At 42.4% G+C, this 15,958-nt stretch overlaps 1 protein-coding gene across 3 annotated transcripts in view; it reads left to right on the top strand.

The window, feature by feature from the left end:
* Positions 1-1,017: 1,017 nt before the first annotated feature.
* Positions 1,018-15,958, top strand: part of TTC39A (tetratricopeptide repeat domain 39A) — a 44,302-nt gene continuing 29,361 nt past the window's right edge. The window contains exons 1-2 of one of the 3 annotated variants that reach the window (XM_027894134.1): positions 1,018-1,122; positions 12,254-12,358. In XM_027894134.1, the coding sequence (XP_027749935.1) occupies positions 1,088-1,122; positions 12,254-12,358 (140 nt within the window). In that variant the 5' untranslated portion in view covers positions 1,018-1,087. Of the gene's footprint in view, positions 1,123-10,086; positions 10,174-12,253; positions 12,359-12,740; positions 12,794-15,958 lie in introns of those variants that run through there. The other 2 variants (XM_027894125.1, XM_027894144.1) reach the window with 2 other exon arrangements.

Genomic DNA, 15,958 nt, shown 5'->3' with positions numbered 1-15,958 from the left:
TCTGTGGGAGCAGCTGCTCCCGGAGCACTGGAGCGTGGGGCAGGCCTGCCGCCTCCTTCTTGTTCCTCACATCACGAGCCACATTGTCAGTGTGCAGCTAATAAATTCTTTCTTTTTTTAACCTTCTACACCCACTGTTCCCGTTAATGTGCCCATTGTTTCTTTATGTCAACCCAGTCTTTCTGTTTGTCCTGCCACTCCCTCGGCCGTGTATACCTTTGCCTTCTCTCCCCAGTTCATTTCCTTCCACAGGCTCCTTTCTTTTGTTAATCTTTTTTGAACTGTTATCCCCGTAACACCAAAGCTGCGTGATTGATATGATTATAACATATATAATGGCCAAAGCAAAACAATTCTTCCAGTATTGCGTATCTACTTGCAACTTCAGTGGGTTTAGTTTTCTTTAACAAGAGAGGTGAGTTACCTTTTTAAATGAAATATTTATTTGCATATTCATTTTATGTTTATTAACAAAATAAATAAATAAATAAATAATCTGTTAACAAGCTGACCCATCGGAAGTGTGAGCACTGTGGACTGTTACACCTGTGGTACAACTGGCCGACCCCTCTGTTGGGGGCAGGGGGTGCACCCAGGCACATCCCGCCGTGGCAGCAGGTACAGAGCGCAGGCTAACTGAAAACTTTGGCTAAATAGGAATGGTGTTTTCCTCCTGCTCTTTCTCCGGAGGAGAACGAACGACTCCAATTCCAGCGCACAGCAGTGGTGCCTGCCCTCCCCTCAGCCCTTCGCCCGGGGCCCGCCCGAGCGCTGCGGTGGTACCGTCACCCCGGGGCATCCCATCCCATCCCGTGCCATGCCATCCCATCCCGTGCTATCCCATCCCATCCCATCCCATGCCATCCCATCCCGTGCCATCCTGGCGGAGGCGGGCGCTGCCGCAGCCGCTCACCTGTGGGGGCGGCCCCTCAGCCCGGCCTGGCCCTGCCCGAACATGCGCCGAGCTCCGGCTGCCGCCGCTCCACACCATGCGAGGCGGCTGCGGCGGCCGCCGGGAGCAGCAGCAGAAGCAGCAGCGCCAGCGCCAGCCCTGTCCGTCCTCCCCGCTGCCCGTCGCGACGCCTCCATGGAGTCCCGCCCGGCCGGCAGCGCCGGCGCCCGGTACGGGGCTGGGGCGGGGCGGGGGCCGGGCCGGGGGTCCCCGGGGGGCAGCGCCGCCTCCCCGGGCGCTCTGGGGATGCTCCGGGCCGGGCGGGATGAGCCCATGGGGAGAGGAGGGTCCGGGTGCTGGAGGGGGGCGAGGGCGGAGGGTTCCCCGGGTCTGGGGCCGGTCAGTCGAGTTTGGGCCCCGCTGAACCGCCCCCGACGGCCGGTCGGTGCCTCTGTGGGTTGAGGAGCCTCGTCCCATCCCCGCGGGCCTGGGAGCTGCCCAGGTGGGGACCGAGCCACCCCTCGGGCCGCTGTGGCCACCAGGCTGACACAGCAGCCGGTCTGACCACCTGTGTGCTCGCTGACACCCCTTCCCCTGGCTCCCCCCCGACCACAGCGACTGCGGGGGCACAACTGGCTTTTGCACTTTCAGGGCTTTTTCTTCCTCCTTAGACAAAAGCATTAGCTTAAGCTAATTTCATACCTGCGCAGCAGCCCTTCAGTAGTTAAATGCAAATTGACTTTCGGCTTCAAAGGGGTGTTGAAGAGCGTGTCGTGTCTGTGGAAGACCGTGGAAGATCAGATCCTTTTCCTTGAGCTCCTGTTTGCATAGCTTGCAACACACCTTGACAGCGCAACACCGGCCCTAATTACTCTGTAACTCAATACCTTCTTGCTCGCCCTCATGAACGAGCTGCAGGTGGATAACTTTCTCCATTCCAGTGTGCACTCCCACGGCCCCTAAAATACATAAACTTCCCTTGTATGCGTGTGAGAGAATCGTTTCTTCTAAAGCTGAATCAGTCTGTAAATAACATTCTTCCCTGCTGATGACGACGTGTTAAATTTAAGACGTGGCTGTGTTAAAGGTCTCTCTGTGGATTTTCCATTTGACATCAGACTTCTGTGATAATCTGCTTTATAATCTGTGCAGAAGTAGAAGCTTTTAAGAGTGCAGTTGTTGGAGAGGTCAGCAAATCACTTGTTAGAAGAGTGGCAGTGTGTCCGTTCATGGTTCTTCTTGGAGTGTTGGGAGCAGTGGCGTGCTCTGTCTCTGCCTGCATGCTTTCCCTTTATCTTAAAGTTGAAAACAGCAAATGTGAACCTGAGACTTTAGTTCATCTGCAGAAATTACGATGGAAAACTTTAGATTGTATAAGCTACTCAATTATGCTCATTTTTGGTAGCACTGATATTAGTTTGAGTTATTACAAAGGAGGTGGTCTAGTGGCATTTAAAGCAGCAAAATCCTATAGGATTTAAAAATCCAGACTGTTAGACCTGCTAATGGCATGTCTATTAGTATTTATATATATAATAACCCCATACCTGGAAGTGTTCAAGGCCAGGTTGGATGGGGCTCTGAACAACCTGGTCTACAGAAAAGTGTCCCTGCCCTTGGCAGGGGGTTGGAACAAGATGATCTTTAAGGTCCTTTCCAACCCTCTGTAATTCTGTAATTTTTTTTTTAGTAGCTTTATAAAATTTTGTTGCCATATTCTGTCTCGATAATTCTTTACTGGACCACTAATTTTTTAAATATTTTTTTTTAACTCCAGGGTAGAAAGGTGGGCCCTGTGTTTGCAGTAATGACTTTAAATTACATCACTAAATGACCTCCAGGTGTTGTATTTGTGCTGACAGTAGCAGGAGGCTGAGAGGTTTTGGTTGTGTTGTGCTTCAGGAAGTTTTGAATGTGGGGAGGAATGTTTGCAAAAATACTGCAAACATTCCTGTAGTAGCAGGAAGGAGCTTGGTGAATTTTTCTAGACTGGGTGGGTTGTTTCTGAAGCTACTGGAGAAGTTGAGTCCTCGTTCCCTTTCTGGAGCTCCATCTACTGGACCCAGCTCTCCCACTCCAGGGTGACACTGCGCTGGGATCTAAAGGGATTCAGATGTTTCAGTGACTGTGCTACAAAGTGTTGAAAACATATAAATCCGGATTTTGGCTAATTTGTGGGGAAATATTATTATTTCCACATTGTAGTTCACATTTTCCTTAAAACCCTCCTTTAAAACCCCCATTAAGCTCCTAGGCAGTGTTTTTGCAGGGCTGAGCTTGTGGTCTCTTACGTTTCAGGTATGTTTTGAGAATAGACTGAGATTATTAGCTCATAGTAGAGGACACAGTGATCTAGTGGACGAGTTGGAAAAAAAAAGTAAACACCAGGTTTTTGGAGTAGGAGTGACGAAAAATTACCTCCTGTTTTGCAGATTTTCAGCTTTTCCCTTCAATTTGATAATAAAACTTTCAGTCATCTTTTGTGAAAAAGCAATTGTCAGCAGACAGTCTGAATGTTTGCATGGTCGTTCAGTTATTCTTGACATATTGGCTGGAAGCTCGAATGCAAATCAAACAGAATGCAATGGTGAACTGACGTCATTTTACTTTTCTCTCTAATTAAAATTGCCATCCTGAGCTGATGAAATCTTCTCACTGCATCTGCATCAAAGTTTTTAATTTTGACCAATCCATGTTTCCTGTCAGAAAGGGGAAAAAGCACAGAAAAATCTCAGACTGTTTTGGTTCTGAGTTCAAAAGCAACCTTGTTTCTTTTTGTTTTTATTTCTTGTTTTTTCATCCTCAAGTAGCTTCCTTAGTTGTTTCTGTGCTCTGAAATGGAGAGAATAATAAGTATTTTCTTCTTGAAGCCATTGTGCTAAAGAATAACTCTTCAAAAAAATGGCTTTAGCTGTGTGTAGCGCCGACTGTGCTAGTAGTACTTTTTTTCTGTTCTTGAGTATTGATTTAGTAGGCAGGTTCAAGAGAGTTATAAAGGTGCTGTGCTTGAATTTTTATTTAATTGGAGAGAAAGTGGCATTGTTATTGGTCAAGGTACTGTGAAGTATGCTTTGCAGATGACTTCTGAAGTACAAAGCTTGTTGGAAGCTCTCAGGGAAACATAAGCTGACATGTCATGTAAAGTGATGAATAAAGTCAAAGCAACAGTCCCCTATTTATTCAAGTATTTTGTGTGATTCCTGTATGTTATTTTTACGAGAGCCTAAGGTACTGTTCAGCAGTGGAGCTGTGCTTTGCACAGATTTAACAACAGAAAAAAACAACCAACCAAACAAAACCAAAAACCAAACCAATAAACATTTCAGCTCAAGTACTGCAGGAAAATACCTTTTGTGCCAAAATGTGTGTTTCACCTTTTCCATGTTCATCACCCCACTGAAGTCTGAAAGGAGTGAAGTCTAAGTCAGCGTAAACAAGTACAAACCAGACTTTACAAACTGCTGAAGATGCACAGGTAACGATCCTGTTACCTACCAGTCAGCCTTTATCATTGCTGGGTAATGCAGAATTCAACCAAAAGGGGAAATTACATAACATCCCTCTCTAAATTCTCCCTGAGTCTTGTTTCAGAAGTAACACAGACCTCTACCCTCATCTTGCAGCCTTTAGAAAAACGCATCTCAGAGATTTTTTTCTGGCTTCTTACCATGAACGTGGCAGGGTGAACTTCCATTTTTTTTTTCATGACTTTTTGTTTGTTTCCTGGGTAACTAAATGTGCTCAATACCACTGCATGCCAGTGCTCCAGTGCAACTCTTGTTGATTTCTCATTAGTGTTAATAAGATGAGAGTTAGACCTTTAAAACTGAGGGTAACTGTATCAGAAGTGTAGGTTCACTGGAGGCATTAAAATGAGAGAAGTCAGAGGACTTGTAGAAAAGAGCAAGTGGGTATTGTAAGGTTGTCTAAAGACCTTTTAAAAAAATAAAGGCATGATATGAATCACGTGTCCTTCAAAGTGACAAAGATTGTAGAGCATTTGAGTTGAAAAAGAAGAGCTATTAAAGCTTGCTAAGTATTAATGTGGCCTGATTTTTTGATTAAAATTTACTTTTGATTGCAGCTATCCTGTAAATTTCTGTAATGCTGAGTATATTTGTTTTATTTCAATGTTGGTCCTGTGTGAGGTAATTTTTAATTTGTACATTCCAGTAGGTTAGTGCAGTTTGCAGGATGCTTGGGTTGATAATTTGTAATTTGCAATTTGCCAGACTATATTGTGTGTCTTTTTCATTCTATTTGATGCAGGCAGCTCTACTAACTGGGAGTAATCACCCACAGTGGTGCACTGAGCCCTCTGTGAGCAGTCCTGGTAGTACAAGGAAAGGAAACTACAGAAATTACACCAATACTTTTTATTTGTCTGAACCAACCTATCTTAATGAATTTATTGCATTGTTTGCCTGTTCAAATAAGGATGAGAACTGTGAATGTATTGCCACCTAGATCCTGCTTGGTCCAAGTTAAACATGGACCAAGGGCAGAACACAAGTCTGCCAATTCCCTGGTCTTTTTGCTGCTCACTTGTCTGCTTTGCCACATCCCTTTGCTTTGTGGGCCTTTGCTGTAACAGAAGGGCCAAAATCTTGAGTATCTTCTTTAGCAAAAGACCTTTGACATTGCTGAGGCATCAATAACTCAGTGGTCTGAGAGCTGAGTTAACCTCAAAAGCAAATGGTGTCATACTCCATGTACAACTTGAAATATTAAGATATCCCAAATTCCAGAATTGCATCACTGTTGTGTCCCTATGCACATATATTTGGAGAACACGAACATTGAAACCTTTCCAGTTGCTTTGTTGTTGAAGTAATGGCATTTCTGCAGCGCCGGGGAGTCTTCATCATGGGCCAGAAAACTGTTCAAGAACACAGAAAGATAAATGCTGAGGTATTACCAGCTTGGCACATAGAACAGGAAGGGATACGGTAGAATTAATTTTCTTGCATTAACTTATTTGCTTTTGAATTAGGAAGAAATTTCTGTATTGTCTGAAAACTGAATAGTAACAAATTATTGTGAGAACTGCTTACTTGTTCTTTTCATCCAAGATTATTTCTGATCTCATGTGGGTTTGGAAATGTTTGCAGAAGAGGAAAAGAATTCTTCCCAAGTGATGTGCTTTTTGTTTTCTTTGAATGTAGGCATTTTTTTTTTTCAGCCTCCTAGCTTTTACAGCACGTTGCTCAAAGCAGTCATCTATTTAGAAAAATAGCAGTTTGATTTAGGAATGACCTGGCAAACTTGAAAAAGCTAAAGGAGGTAACCCTGGTATCTCCTAATGTCTCCGTGATTATCCAGCATGAGGAGAACAGAAAATGGTGTCATGGCAAGTGTTTCTATATTCAGTTGTGATCTTTTTGAAACCAAGCAGTGGGAAGGGCATCCTGGTGGTCAGTTATGGTGCTTCCCACGCACGTGGTGGCCCATGGATGAGCCAGCCGGACTGTGTTCCTGTGCTGGATGGGTCTGTTGAGGTGCCAGCAGCTCTGGGTGCAGCTGCAGGTTGAGCTCTGGGGGGCAGGAGCCCCAGCCAAGAGGCCGTGAACTGCCCATCCTTTCACAACAAAGGGCCCAGCCAGGGGACCACTTGCTCAGAGATACAGGAGGAGACAATGACCCTCAGACTTTCCCCGCCCTTGGGCTGTGAGGGTATAAAAGCCCTGGGTTTCCTTTGTCCAGGTCCCTCCTCAGAGGCACCAACTCGAGCTGTTACTTTGTCACAAATTTATCGCACCAAGATTAAGTTATTTTGAGGATCGCCATGGGAAACCAGGAGTCGAGCCGGTAAGGAAACCTGTGGGTGTAGCTGTGAGGGGGCTTCGGTCCCGGCTCAGGTGGTGGGAGTGTGACTGCCAGGGTGGCTGCTGGATGGCTGACAGGGAAGTTTCCTCAATACTGAAACGTAGACCCTTGAAATGTGCTCTGGGAGGCTCCTCACGTGTGTGAAAGGGTGAAGTTTTGGTAGCCCGAGTGGCACAGTGTTGGTAGGGAGCAACACGGTTTTGTGGTTTAATATGGTTTTACTACTCCTTCCTCTTTGAATGAAGTGAAGGTGCTTTGGGCATGTGAGACTCTCTCTTTTCAGTTCCATTTAATATTCTGTAAGGAGGCTGCTTAAGAATTTATTGCTTTCGTTTTCCCACCACGTGGCAAGAAGCCTCCCTCTAAATCTCTTTGTAAGGATAAGTTGGATTGCTGGGGTTTGGTTGACATGGTAGTTTTCGGTCAAAGGTTGGACTCGATGATCTTGGAGGTCTTTTCCAACCTTAATGATTCTATGATAGAGATAATCTAATGCTAATTGTTGTTTCTTTGTATATACTTAGCTCTTCTCCACCATCATAGTAGTAAGTTATGCTGCCAGGTGGCTTAAAAGAGATGCAGAAATGTTTATCATCACCGTGAGTGTTTGTGCTTCCTTTTAATAACATAAGAGTAATATTATCGTGCAAAAATTACACAGAGAACCTTTGATACCAAGGGAGTGAAGGATGGTGTATAGAAAAAAGAGCAAATACCTCAAAACTACTTATCAGGAAACTTTTGAGCTGAAATTATAGTAATAAAAAAAAAAAAGTGTTTCAGTAGGATAGCAGGAGCAGAAGGCAGCTGTGTGGTACGGGTAAAGGTACTGCATCAATTAGCCCTGCATTCATTAGAGTAGTTTTGTTACTGTTTCTGCGTAAGGTGAAAGCAGTCTCAGTCATTACTGAGCCAGCTCGGAGTCTCTGGTGCGATCACAGAGATTTTTCTGTGAAGTTTCTTTGGGATAGGAATATAATCATTTCATTAGACGCTTTTCTCTGGTCTTGTATCTCACTTGCTGGACGTGTTTGGGACTAACCTGTATTTGGGGAAACAGGGCGTGTGTCCACCGCTCTCCACTCCAGGAGTCTCCTGATAATGGAGGGGAGTCCCCAGCACATGGGCTGCTCTGAGCTGGCTTCTCATCAAGTGCTGGTTTAGCTCAATGGTGCTTGACTCTGTATTTTATTCTTTTCCTCCACGTGAAGTTACCCATGCACACTACCTCAGCTGACTTATGCAGATAAGGTAGATTTGGCAGAGAAATGCATTAATCTTTTAGGATATGACTGATTTAACTTGCTTTCAGTGTTTCACAGTACTGAAAATGCTTTTGAATTACGATTAAAAGCATTACTATAAAGGCACAAACTTCAGACTTACCTTTTTTTGTAAAGTTCTGATAATCGCTGAGGTCGACTGAGTAGTTCATCATTTTGCACAATGCAAGGTTCAAGGTGTTTTTTTAATTGAAGAAGTCTGTAAAACCCAATGACAATTCATAAAGCTTATGCACTGCAAACTTAGAGTAAGAAAACAGTCAACATCATGCACACGGTGAAATAAAATTATGCATAAATGTAGTAACTGCCACGCTCACAAAGTCTTCCATCCCCTTCCTTTTGACCATGGAAAATGTAATTATTTTCTTTTGAAAAGGAGGGGCAGGGAATTAAGATTTCATAAGTAAAACCACAAGGAGAACCACATGACCGTCCTTGCAAAACCTGCTGCCGACAAGCAAAAAAAAGGAAAGGAGCATGTAAACCCAAGGGGGAAATGGCCTAAATTTGGAAACATTTCAGATCTTAGTTTTTTAGATCTGTTTTCTTTAGTTAAAAGAAGACATGGCTATGTTTGGGGAAGGAGAGGTTTCATGCTGAAGGTTGTCTGAGCGTATAATTGTTTCTAGAGAGGTGGTATTCAAATAAAAACCCACCAACTCAAGTCTTGAAGAACTTGGCAGAAATAGCCAGAGACTTCACCATACAGGGCTTTAAGGTCCATTTGGAGAATACAATATTAATTAGGAATTGTACAATAAGCTAGTGAGAATAATCTTTTCAGTGTAGCTCATGATCCTGCCATGGAAGCACCTAGTTAATTTTAAGTTGTAACCAGTAGTTATTCTCAACTAGGGGAAAAAAAAAAAAAAAAAAAAAAAAAAAAAAAAAAAAAAAAAAAAAAAAAACCACAACCCACAACCAACCTGGTAATGTCTTTTATCTCCTGCTGTGGCCTAGGTACATAGTGCTGTTAGGAACATGTAATAGAGTCATTAATGGGGCAGCCTGTGGATCTGTTACAATAAATTTTATACTAAATGCAGCACAGGCTTTTCCTCTACAGGATACCATAAAACCAGCAAGAGATTTAATCAGCAATGTTAATGGATTCAGGGTATCTTCCTGGAATTGTCCTTTGCTGGTTTATCATTTTTGGGTCTTCCTTTAGCAGCATATGTCTTCGTTATTGGTACTGCTTTGTGTAATCTAGCAGGTGGATAATTTTTGACATTAGATGCTCTTGGAGAAATTAATTTATCTGTGTAGATTGTAGCTGATCAACTTCTACACTTCAGCTGTCATACTGAGAGGACTATGAGCAGCTTCTGCTACCTGTAGTTATGGACAGGGCCAGTACTGCTGATGTGCCAGCAAAGCAGTTTGGGAGCATGCAGTTTTATTTTGAGCAAAATCAGCCAGATGAGCTCACTCCACTGATTAAATTGTTAATGCCAACTCTCCTCGTTTTCCATGGCAATAAAGACAGGTTTTTACAAAGAGCATGTAGAGTGTCAGTTCCTCCCAAAAGCACAGGAACTAACAAAAAGCAGTAGTTTGGCTGATGAATTGAAGCAGAGAATCCTTGCTGGGGAGAATTACTTGCTTGTCTCTCTTGTCTGTGTGCTTCTCGCATTTGCAGCAGTTATTGCCTCAGTTCCCCTGCATGTCGGCTGGTCTCGCTTGACTTTCGTTCTGGTTCGCAGGCTTCTGATGCGCTCCAGTTACTGCCACATGCAGTAATTCTTGTTGTCTCAGCTCTGTAATTACAGGGACATTTGGCTTCTGCCCGGTTTGTGCTGAATGAAAGGTGGCGATGCTGCCGCTCACTGCAGACAGGTCTGTAGATCAGAGATGCGCGGGCAGTGCCAGCCCCTCCTCCCTGAGCGGGATCCAGCGATGTACGAACTTCACGCGTCCCAGGCCGGCATCCAACCTGCTCGTTTGTAGGATGGTGCCGGTGAGCTAGTGATGCTCCCAGCTGCCGTGCTCTCACCCGTAGTGTCCAATCGGGAGTGCGGTGCCGCAGCAGGCGCTGCCCTGCGCTCGCAGCGGGACTGCCCCTCGCAGCTGGCTCCGGCAGCACCAGGTGCTGCTGGATGTTCGTGCCTGAACGCTGAGTGGGCTTGCAATGACTATGTCAGAAAACACAAGAGACTCAGCAGAAAGGTAAGGGGCAGCACGCAGCGTTTTCCGTTTGGCTTAGAGGCGGTTCTGATCCTGCTGTTTGAAGCAGGAGAGAATCTGCAGCCCACCGAAGCATGACTAATCAGTTTGCTAAAATGCTGAGCACTCTCGACTCTGAAGTATTTCTTCCTTGTTGCTAACAGCGACAAATGATGATTTGTAGCATTTAGGTAAGGTGTGTATTGTGTTCAGGTCTAGAGCCCTTGACTTGGGAGCTACAGACGATGGCAGGTTTCCTTGGAGCATGAGGGAAACGTGCAGCTCGTGTTTTTGCTGCTGCTGTGGGTGGCACTGTGTTGTTAATTCTTATTCCAAGATGCCAAGTAATGAATATCTTATTTGTGCTTTGAGCTTCAGCAGTGATTTTTTTTTTCTTTGTCATCTTCCTGTTTCAAAGGAGTATTTTGAAAAGGTTTATTTATATTGAATGGGGTAATTCTCCTGCATGACAAGAAATGAGCAAACAAAAAACCCAGGTAAAACGTTACTAGTCTAAATATTTTAAAACAGATGAGAATGTATTTTATATCCTGTTAAATATTCTCTTTGGTTCAGGGACACAGATTTAAAAAAGGAAGGTAGGAGTTTTAGGTACATGTAAGCAATAATAGATAAAGTTTTAATTATTAAGTAGGGCTCAGAATAGCTGGGCGGACATGATGTTGCATATTGTATGAGATGGATGGCAAGACTTGGTTAATCAATATTTGCAAAGCACTTGGAGAGTGTCCTGGGTACAAAAGGATTTGCAGTTTATCTGAAATGTGATGACAACAGCCACTATGAACAATGTCACATAATGTTTCTCTCAATTCTACAGTGCAGTTTGTCATATATACAATTATGCCCTTTATTTCTTTGCAGTCATTATTCTTAAACCAAAACTAAACACTGCTGCAGTGGATGGTTATTACTGATGTTATCTGCTGGGTCTGTGCTCCCCTGCCTTTTCCTTAAGATGATATCAGGGCTCTGCTTTCTGTTTTTCCTTTCAGCCGTCTGTGTTGTGCCATTTTTAAGGAACTAACACAGTGTCCAAGTCACAAGATAGATCACATTAGTTAGAGCTGTTTGGAGTCAGGAACACGATGGTGATTTGTTTGTATTTTGTTGGAGGATGTTTTGTACAGACTTGTATACAACATATTAGTGCAGTATAGCTCTTTGGTCATTAAATGCAGATGTTTTAACTGTCCTAATACTGGCCAGGTGACCTTAACTTTGTTAGTGCAAGGCCTTATTGTTTCTTCTGTGGATTTTTTTTGTCCAGCAGCTCTGGTGGTGATGAACTTGGGCCAAACTAACTCAGCTGGTCTGTATTATCCTGTTGCCAGTAACCTACAGACCAGCTGAGAACCCTTGTGACGGGTCAGGCTGACATCTGAATGTTGTAAAGGAGAAAAGTACAGCCAGGCTAAGCCACTGAGAGTCTTCTGACTTTTTTTTTTTTCTTTGAATGTGGTGGCACTTCCCAGGGAGAGTGATGTTCCCAGGGGCAAGCACAGCGTGAAATTTTTACCCACCCGTGAGTTTGCAGTGGTCAATTGCACAGGAATGTCCTGGACATGAGCTGAACTAAAGCAGGTGTTCCAGCAGCAGTTGGTACGATAATCTGATGCAGACTGGCAGTGTCTCATCCTTAAAGTGACAACATGATCATAATGTCACCAGCCTGTGGTCTGTCAGCCTTACAGTCAGCTGTGCATCGTCACCCTGTGCTCCTGTGTGCTGGTACCTGAGCTCATCAAATTGCTGTGCTCCCACATGGCAACTTCTGCATGTCCAAGTGCTTGTGTCAAGTAGGTGCAGTTTTATCTTATTTTCAGAAAATAGAAAACTTAAAATTGCTTTTTGTGTGTTACTTGATAAGGGCATAGTTTTTTTTAAAACCCAAATCTGCAAACATGGTGGAATTCACTTGCATTTTTTGCTGTCCCTAGAAATGGAATAGCAGGTTATGCATGGGAATAAGGCTGGAACTGAAAAAGGGGGATTCAAATGTAGCAGTAATGAGCTGGTAGAAGGAGAACAGATGTGCTGAGTTTATTATCTCTTCTGGCAGGTCACCTACATCAGACCTCAACGTGGCACTGCGTGAATGTATGGCAGCTCTGGATTTATTTCTTAACAACAAATTCTCAGATGCTTTGGCTTCTTTACAAGCAAAGTAAGTTGATAAGTTTTACTGGTTTTCCTCTGTTTATTTTTCTTTGCTTCACCATCTCTCAGGAGATTTTGACTAGACAGCTGGTTCTCTGTTAATAATTGATAAGTCTTTATGGTTTTGGTTCAAAAGGGGGTGGTAAGTTGATGTGTTAAGTTTTGGGGAAGACAGATAAGTGCTTTACGCTTGAATGAGTAAAAAACAAGACTGATCAAAAATATCTGCCAGAAGTAAGGAATTGATGTCCAGAGAAGTAACCCCTCAGCTGTAGTGCAGTATATGAGATTCTTGCTCCTGCAAGAGTGAGAATCATCCTCTGTCACCTTTTATTTTTGCCTCCTTTCCCATATTTTTATACATATTCTGAGAATTTGAAAATTTATAGTTCTGTGTCTAAATGAGCAACTGACCATGAATTGAAAGTTTGAGGCACATTAAGTAGGAATTCTTTTTTTGTCAATGTTTTTTAATAACCATTTGCAGAGACCTTCTCACAGCTCATTTTGCAATTCAGTGTTGTGGTCATGCACTCTGTTTCCTAATTATGTTGCAGTCCTACATTTAATGAGTGGCCCAGCTGCAAGCAGTGAGATCATAAAATAGTTTCTGAAATCTGTTGTCTCCCCGTGTCTGTGATCTGTCATACCCTGTCCCCACGTTACCTGTGCTCTTGTTGCAGTCTGTGGTTAATTCAAATTTCCCCCCACCCACCCACCCACCCTATTTGCTCCTTTTATTTTTGAGCCATCAGCAAATTACATCATGCCTTCTTTTAGAATACTGGAATATGAAACAAGTAAAATTTGTAGGTAATTGCTACGTGTCAGGGCAACTACAGTGAATACTACATATCTGCCTTGCCTCATATTTGATGCCATAATCTGTAGCTTAACCATGTAAGGACATTCTGGGAAAGACATTAATGATAAATTGTAGTGGCAGCTGTATTAATAATGCTGGTTTTATTCCCGGTGTTATTTAGTGTTTATATATCATCAGAAGATATAATAAAGGCAGTAAGAAGAAAAACTGTGTTTTCATTAAATTCTGACAGTAAAGCCCCTGTGCCCATCTGGAAATGCTTACTCAGTGCTTAACATAAAATAAGGAGATATTTTCTTGAAGGAGGTTTCCAAAACACTGCAAAAGTTAGTGAGGCTGTGGGTAATTTTTTTCTGTAAATCCATTTTTCTTCTGTTGCATGTGGTTTTCATTCAGCTTTAGCTGGGCTCTGCAGAGCAGATTTCATGAGCTGATACTCTGTTTTTATACCTGACTGTATTCCACACTGCAAACCCATTTTGAAAGCAATTTTCCATGTTAGCCTGTTGTTATGGGGAGGCCCTTATTCCTGTTGCCTTTGCCAGTGAGGGAAATACAGACATGATTTTTGTGAGTGCAGTGGAGAAACAGGATGCTAAATTCCCCCCCAGATGATATCCACTGTGGACACAACCCACCTCTTTAAAGAATGAGAAGAGTTATAGAGAGGGGAGTACTCCACATGGTAGTACTGTGGATTTTCTTTATGAGCCCTTTTAGTGTGCTGAGATTTGAAATTGGTTTCCACAGTCCATAAACATACTTTGTTTGGAGAAATACTTTCCAGTTTTTGTGTGCTTGTGAAGAATTTCATATCATAGATTTTTGCAGCTTTAATGTTTATGATGTAGGAGATACTCTGCTCTGTATTACATTAGTGCAGATTCATTAAATTACTCACATTTGGCTTCCACAATAAGTGTATTTTCAACTAATTTGTACCATGTGAAGCCAACGGGAGATTTGGCAACGTATGAGAGTTAAAATCAGAAGAGTTTTCCTTGCAGCTTAAAAATAAATATCTGAGGATGGTGTCTAGACTTGTGTTGAGGTAAAGCTCTTTTTTTCCTGTTAGAAAAGCAAATCCATCATAATGAAGAGATCTTATTTCATAGAAAAATACATCTGGTGTTTTAGTTTCGTGTTATATAACCTTTCTTGTTTCCTGAGCTACCTTTTAGCTTTTAGAGTCAATATTCTTTATTATCATTAGCAATCTTTGTACAAGAGTGGGTTCTGATTACCTTGTGCTTTCTGTAGTAAGTTTGATTAAATTAATCTTTTATATAGAGTACTTACACTATATCTAAGAACTCTTGAGAAATTCCTTAAATGCAGTCACCAAGCACAGCAGTGATTTTCAATATATGGTGTGTTAACTGTAACCATGAGTAACACTGGAACTGTCAGTCACTGGAGTGGGAAAAAAAAAATCTCATCATCCTTCTCAACCCTGAGACACAGTAAATTGATTAAAGCTGACTGGGTTTTAGCCTTTGTGTCATTGTGAACAGATAATAAATTAAAGAGTTGATTCTGGTGAGATGTCCCCTTCTCTTCCCAGGACAAACGTTTAATATTTTAATAATTATCCTAAAGGGAAACAGGGCATAATCACCTGATGGTTTGTCGGTGTCAAATCAATTGGGAGAATGGTAAATAAGATAAATTCATGACAGAATTATCTGGACCATCGGATGAGCTGCAGCACGGATGTTGATGCTTGCAGTATTATAGGAACAATACAGCAAGGATTCATTCCAGGCTCTTGACTTTATTCTGAAAATAGACTCCAAAAAGCATTTGGTGTTGTTTGATGGAATATTAATTCTAGAATGACTGTGTTTGAAAGGTAAATTCAGTCAGTTGATGTGGGAGTATCTCAGGTAGGTGTGAAGAGATTGTGTTACTGCTCAGGTAGTTATGAAAATCGTGTTGGAATAGTAGAGCTCTGTTACTACTCCTACTGTAGTAAGAGTTACTATCATTGGAATTTTAAAATGTATGCCCATTTTGCAGTATTGAATGTTATCTTGTATATTCTGATCTTTAAAAAGGTTTAAAGAGGTTACTAAGGAATGGCAGCCTTTTGTAATGGTTGTCTTCATGGTGTGGTGGAATGGTCCTGCCCTTGTAGAACAAAAGCAAACATGAGATTGTTCAGTGGGGTGGAGGAGCTTTCTCTGGGAACTGGTCTCACAAAGATCTGAGATTATCTAGCTGAGAGTAGTGAAAGAATAAGGGGAAGCACACAGAGGTAAAATGAAGCCCTACACTGTGTTTGGATAAATATGTTGCACGGCTCTGCAGAAAGCTTGAGTTAGCTATTTATTGTGAAGAATGTTAAGAACGTGAAAAAGGTTATTTTTTCTAGGGTTTTCTGTCTTTTTATACCTGAAGTCTGGAAGAACACCAGTTTTATAGGTAATAAATAAGTTGCTACCAAACCCTGCCTTAATTATTAGTTTCTTCTTTTAGCTGGAAGAACTTACTGTATTCCAAATTTTGGAAAATGGCTTAGACAAAAAGGATTTTGGGCACTGTGTTTTTCCCAAAAGATTACTAGAACCAGGTTGATTCTGAGGTCAGCTTTTTGACTTCAGCTGGAGAGCTGTCACTGTCCTCATGTACGCACTTGTTTTCAAGTGCTTGTATTCAAGGAATAAAAGTGTTCTCCAACCAGCTCCAAGAAAGGGCAGTGCTGCTCCAAAGCTGTGGCAGAACTCCATAAGTGCCTGAAGAAATTACTTATAATCCTCTTATTCAGTCACGTGATACCAA

This window comes from Empidonax traillii, unplaced genomic scaffold, assembly GCF_003031625.1.
Source record: "Empidonax traillii isolate 1590-97213 ecotype Southwest subspecies unplaced genomic scaffold, ASM303162v1 scaffold15:size5535645, whole genome shotgun sequence".
NCBI lineage: Eukaryota > Metazoa > Chordata > Aves > Passeriformes > Tyrannidae > Empidonax > Empidonax traillii.
This window is presented reverse-complemented; position numbering and strand designations above follow the sequence as displayed.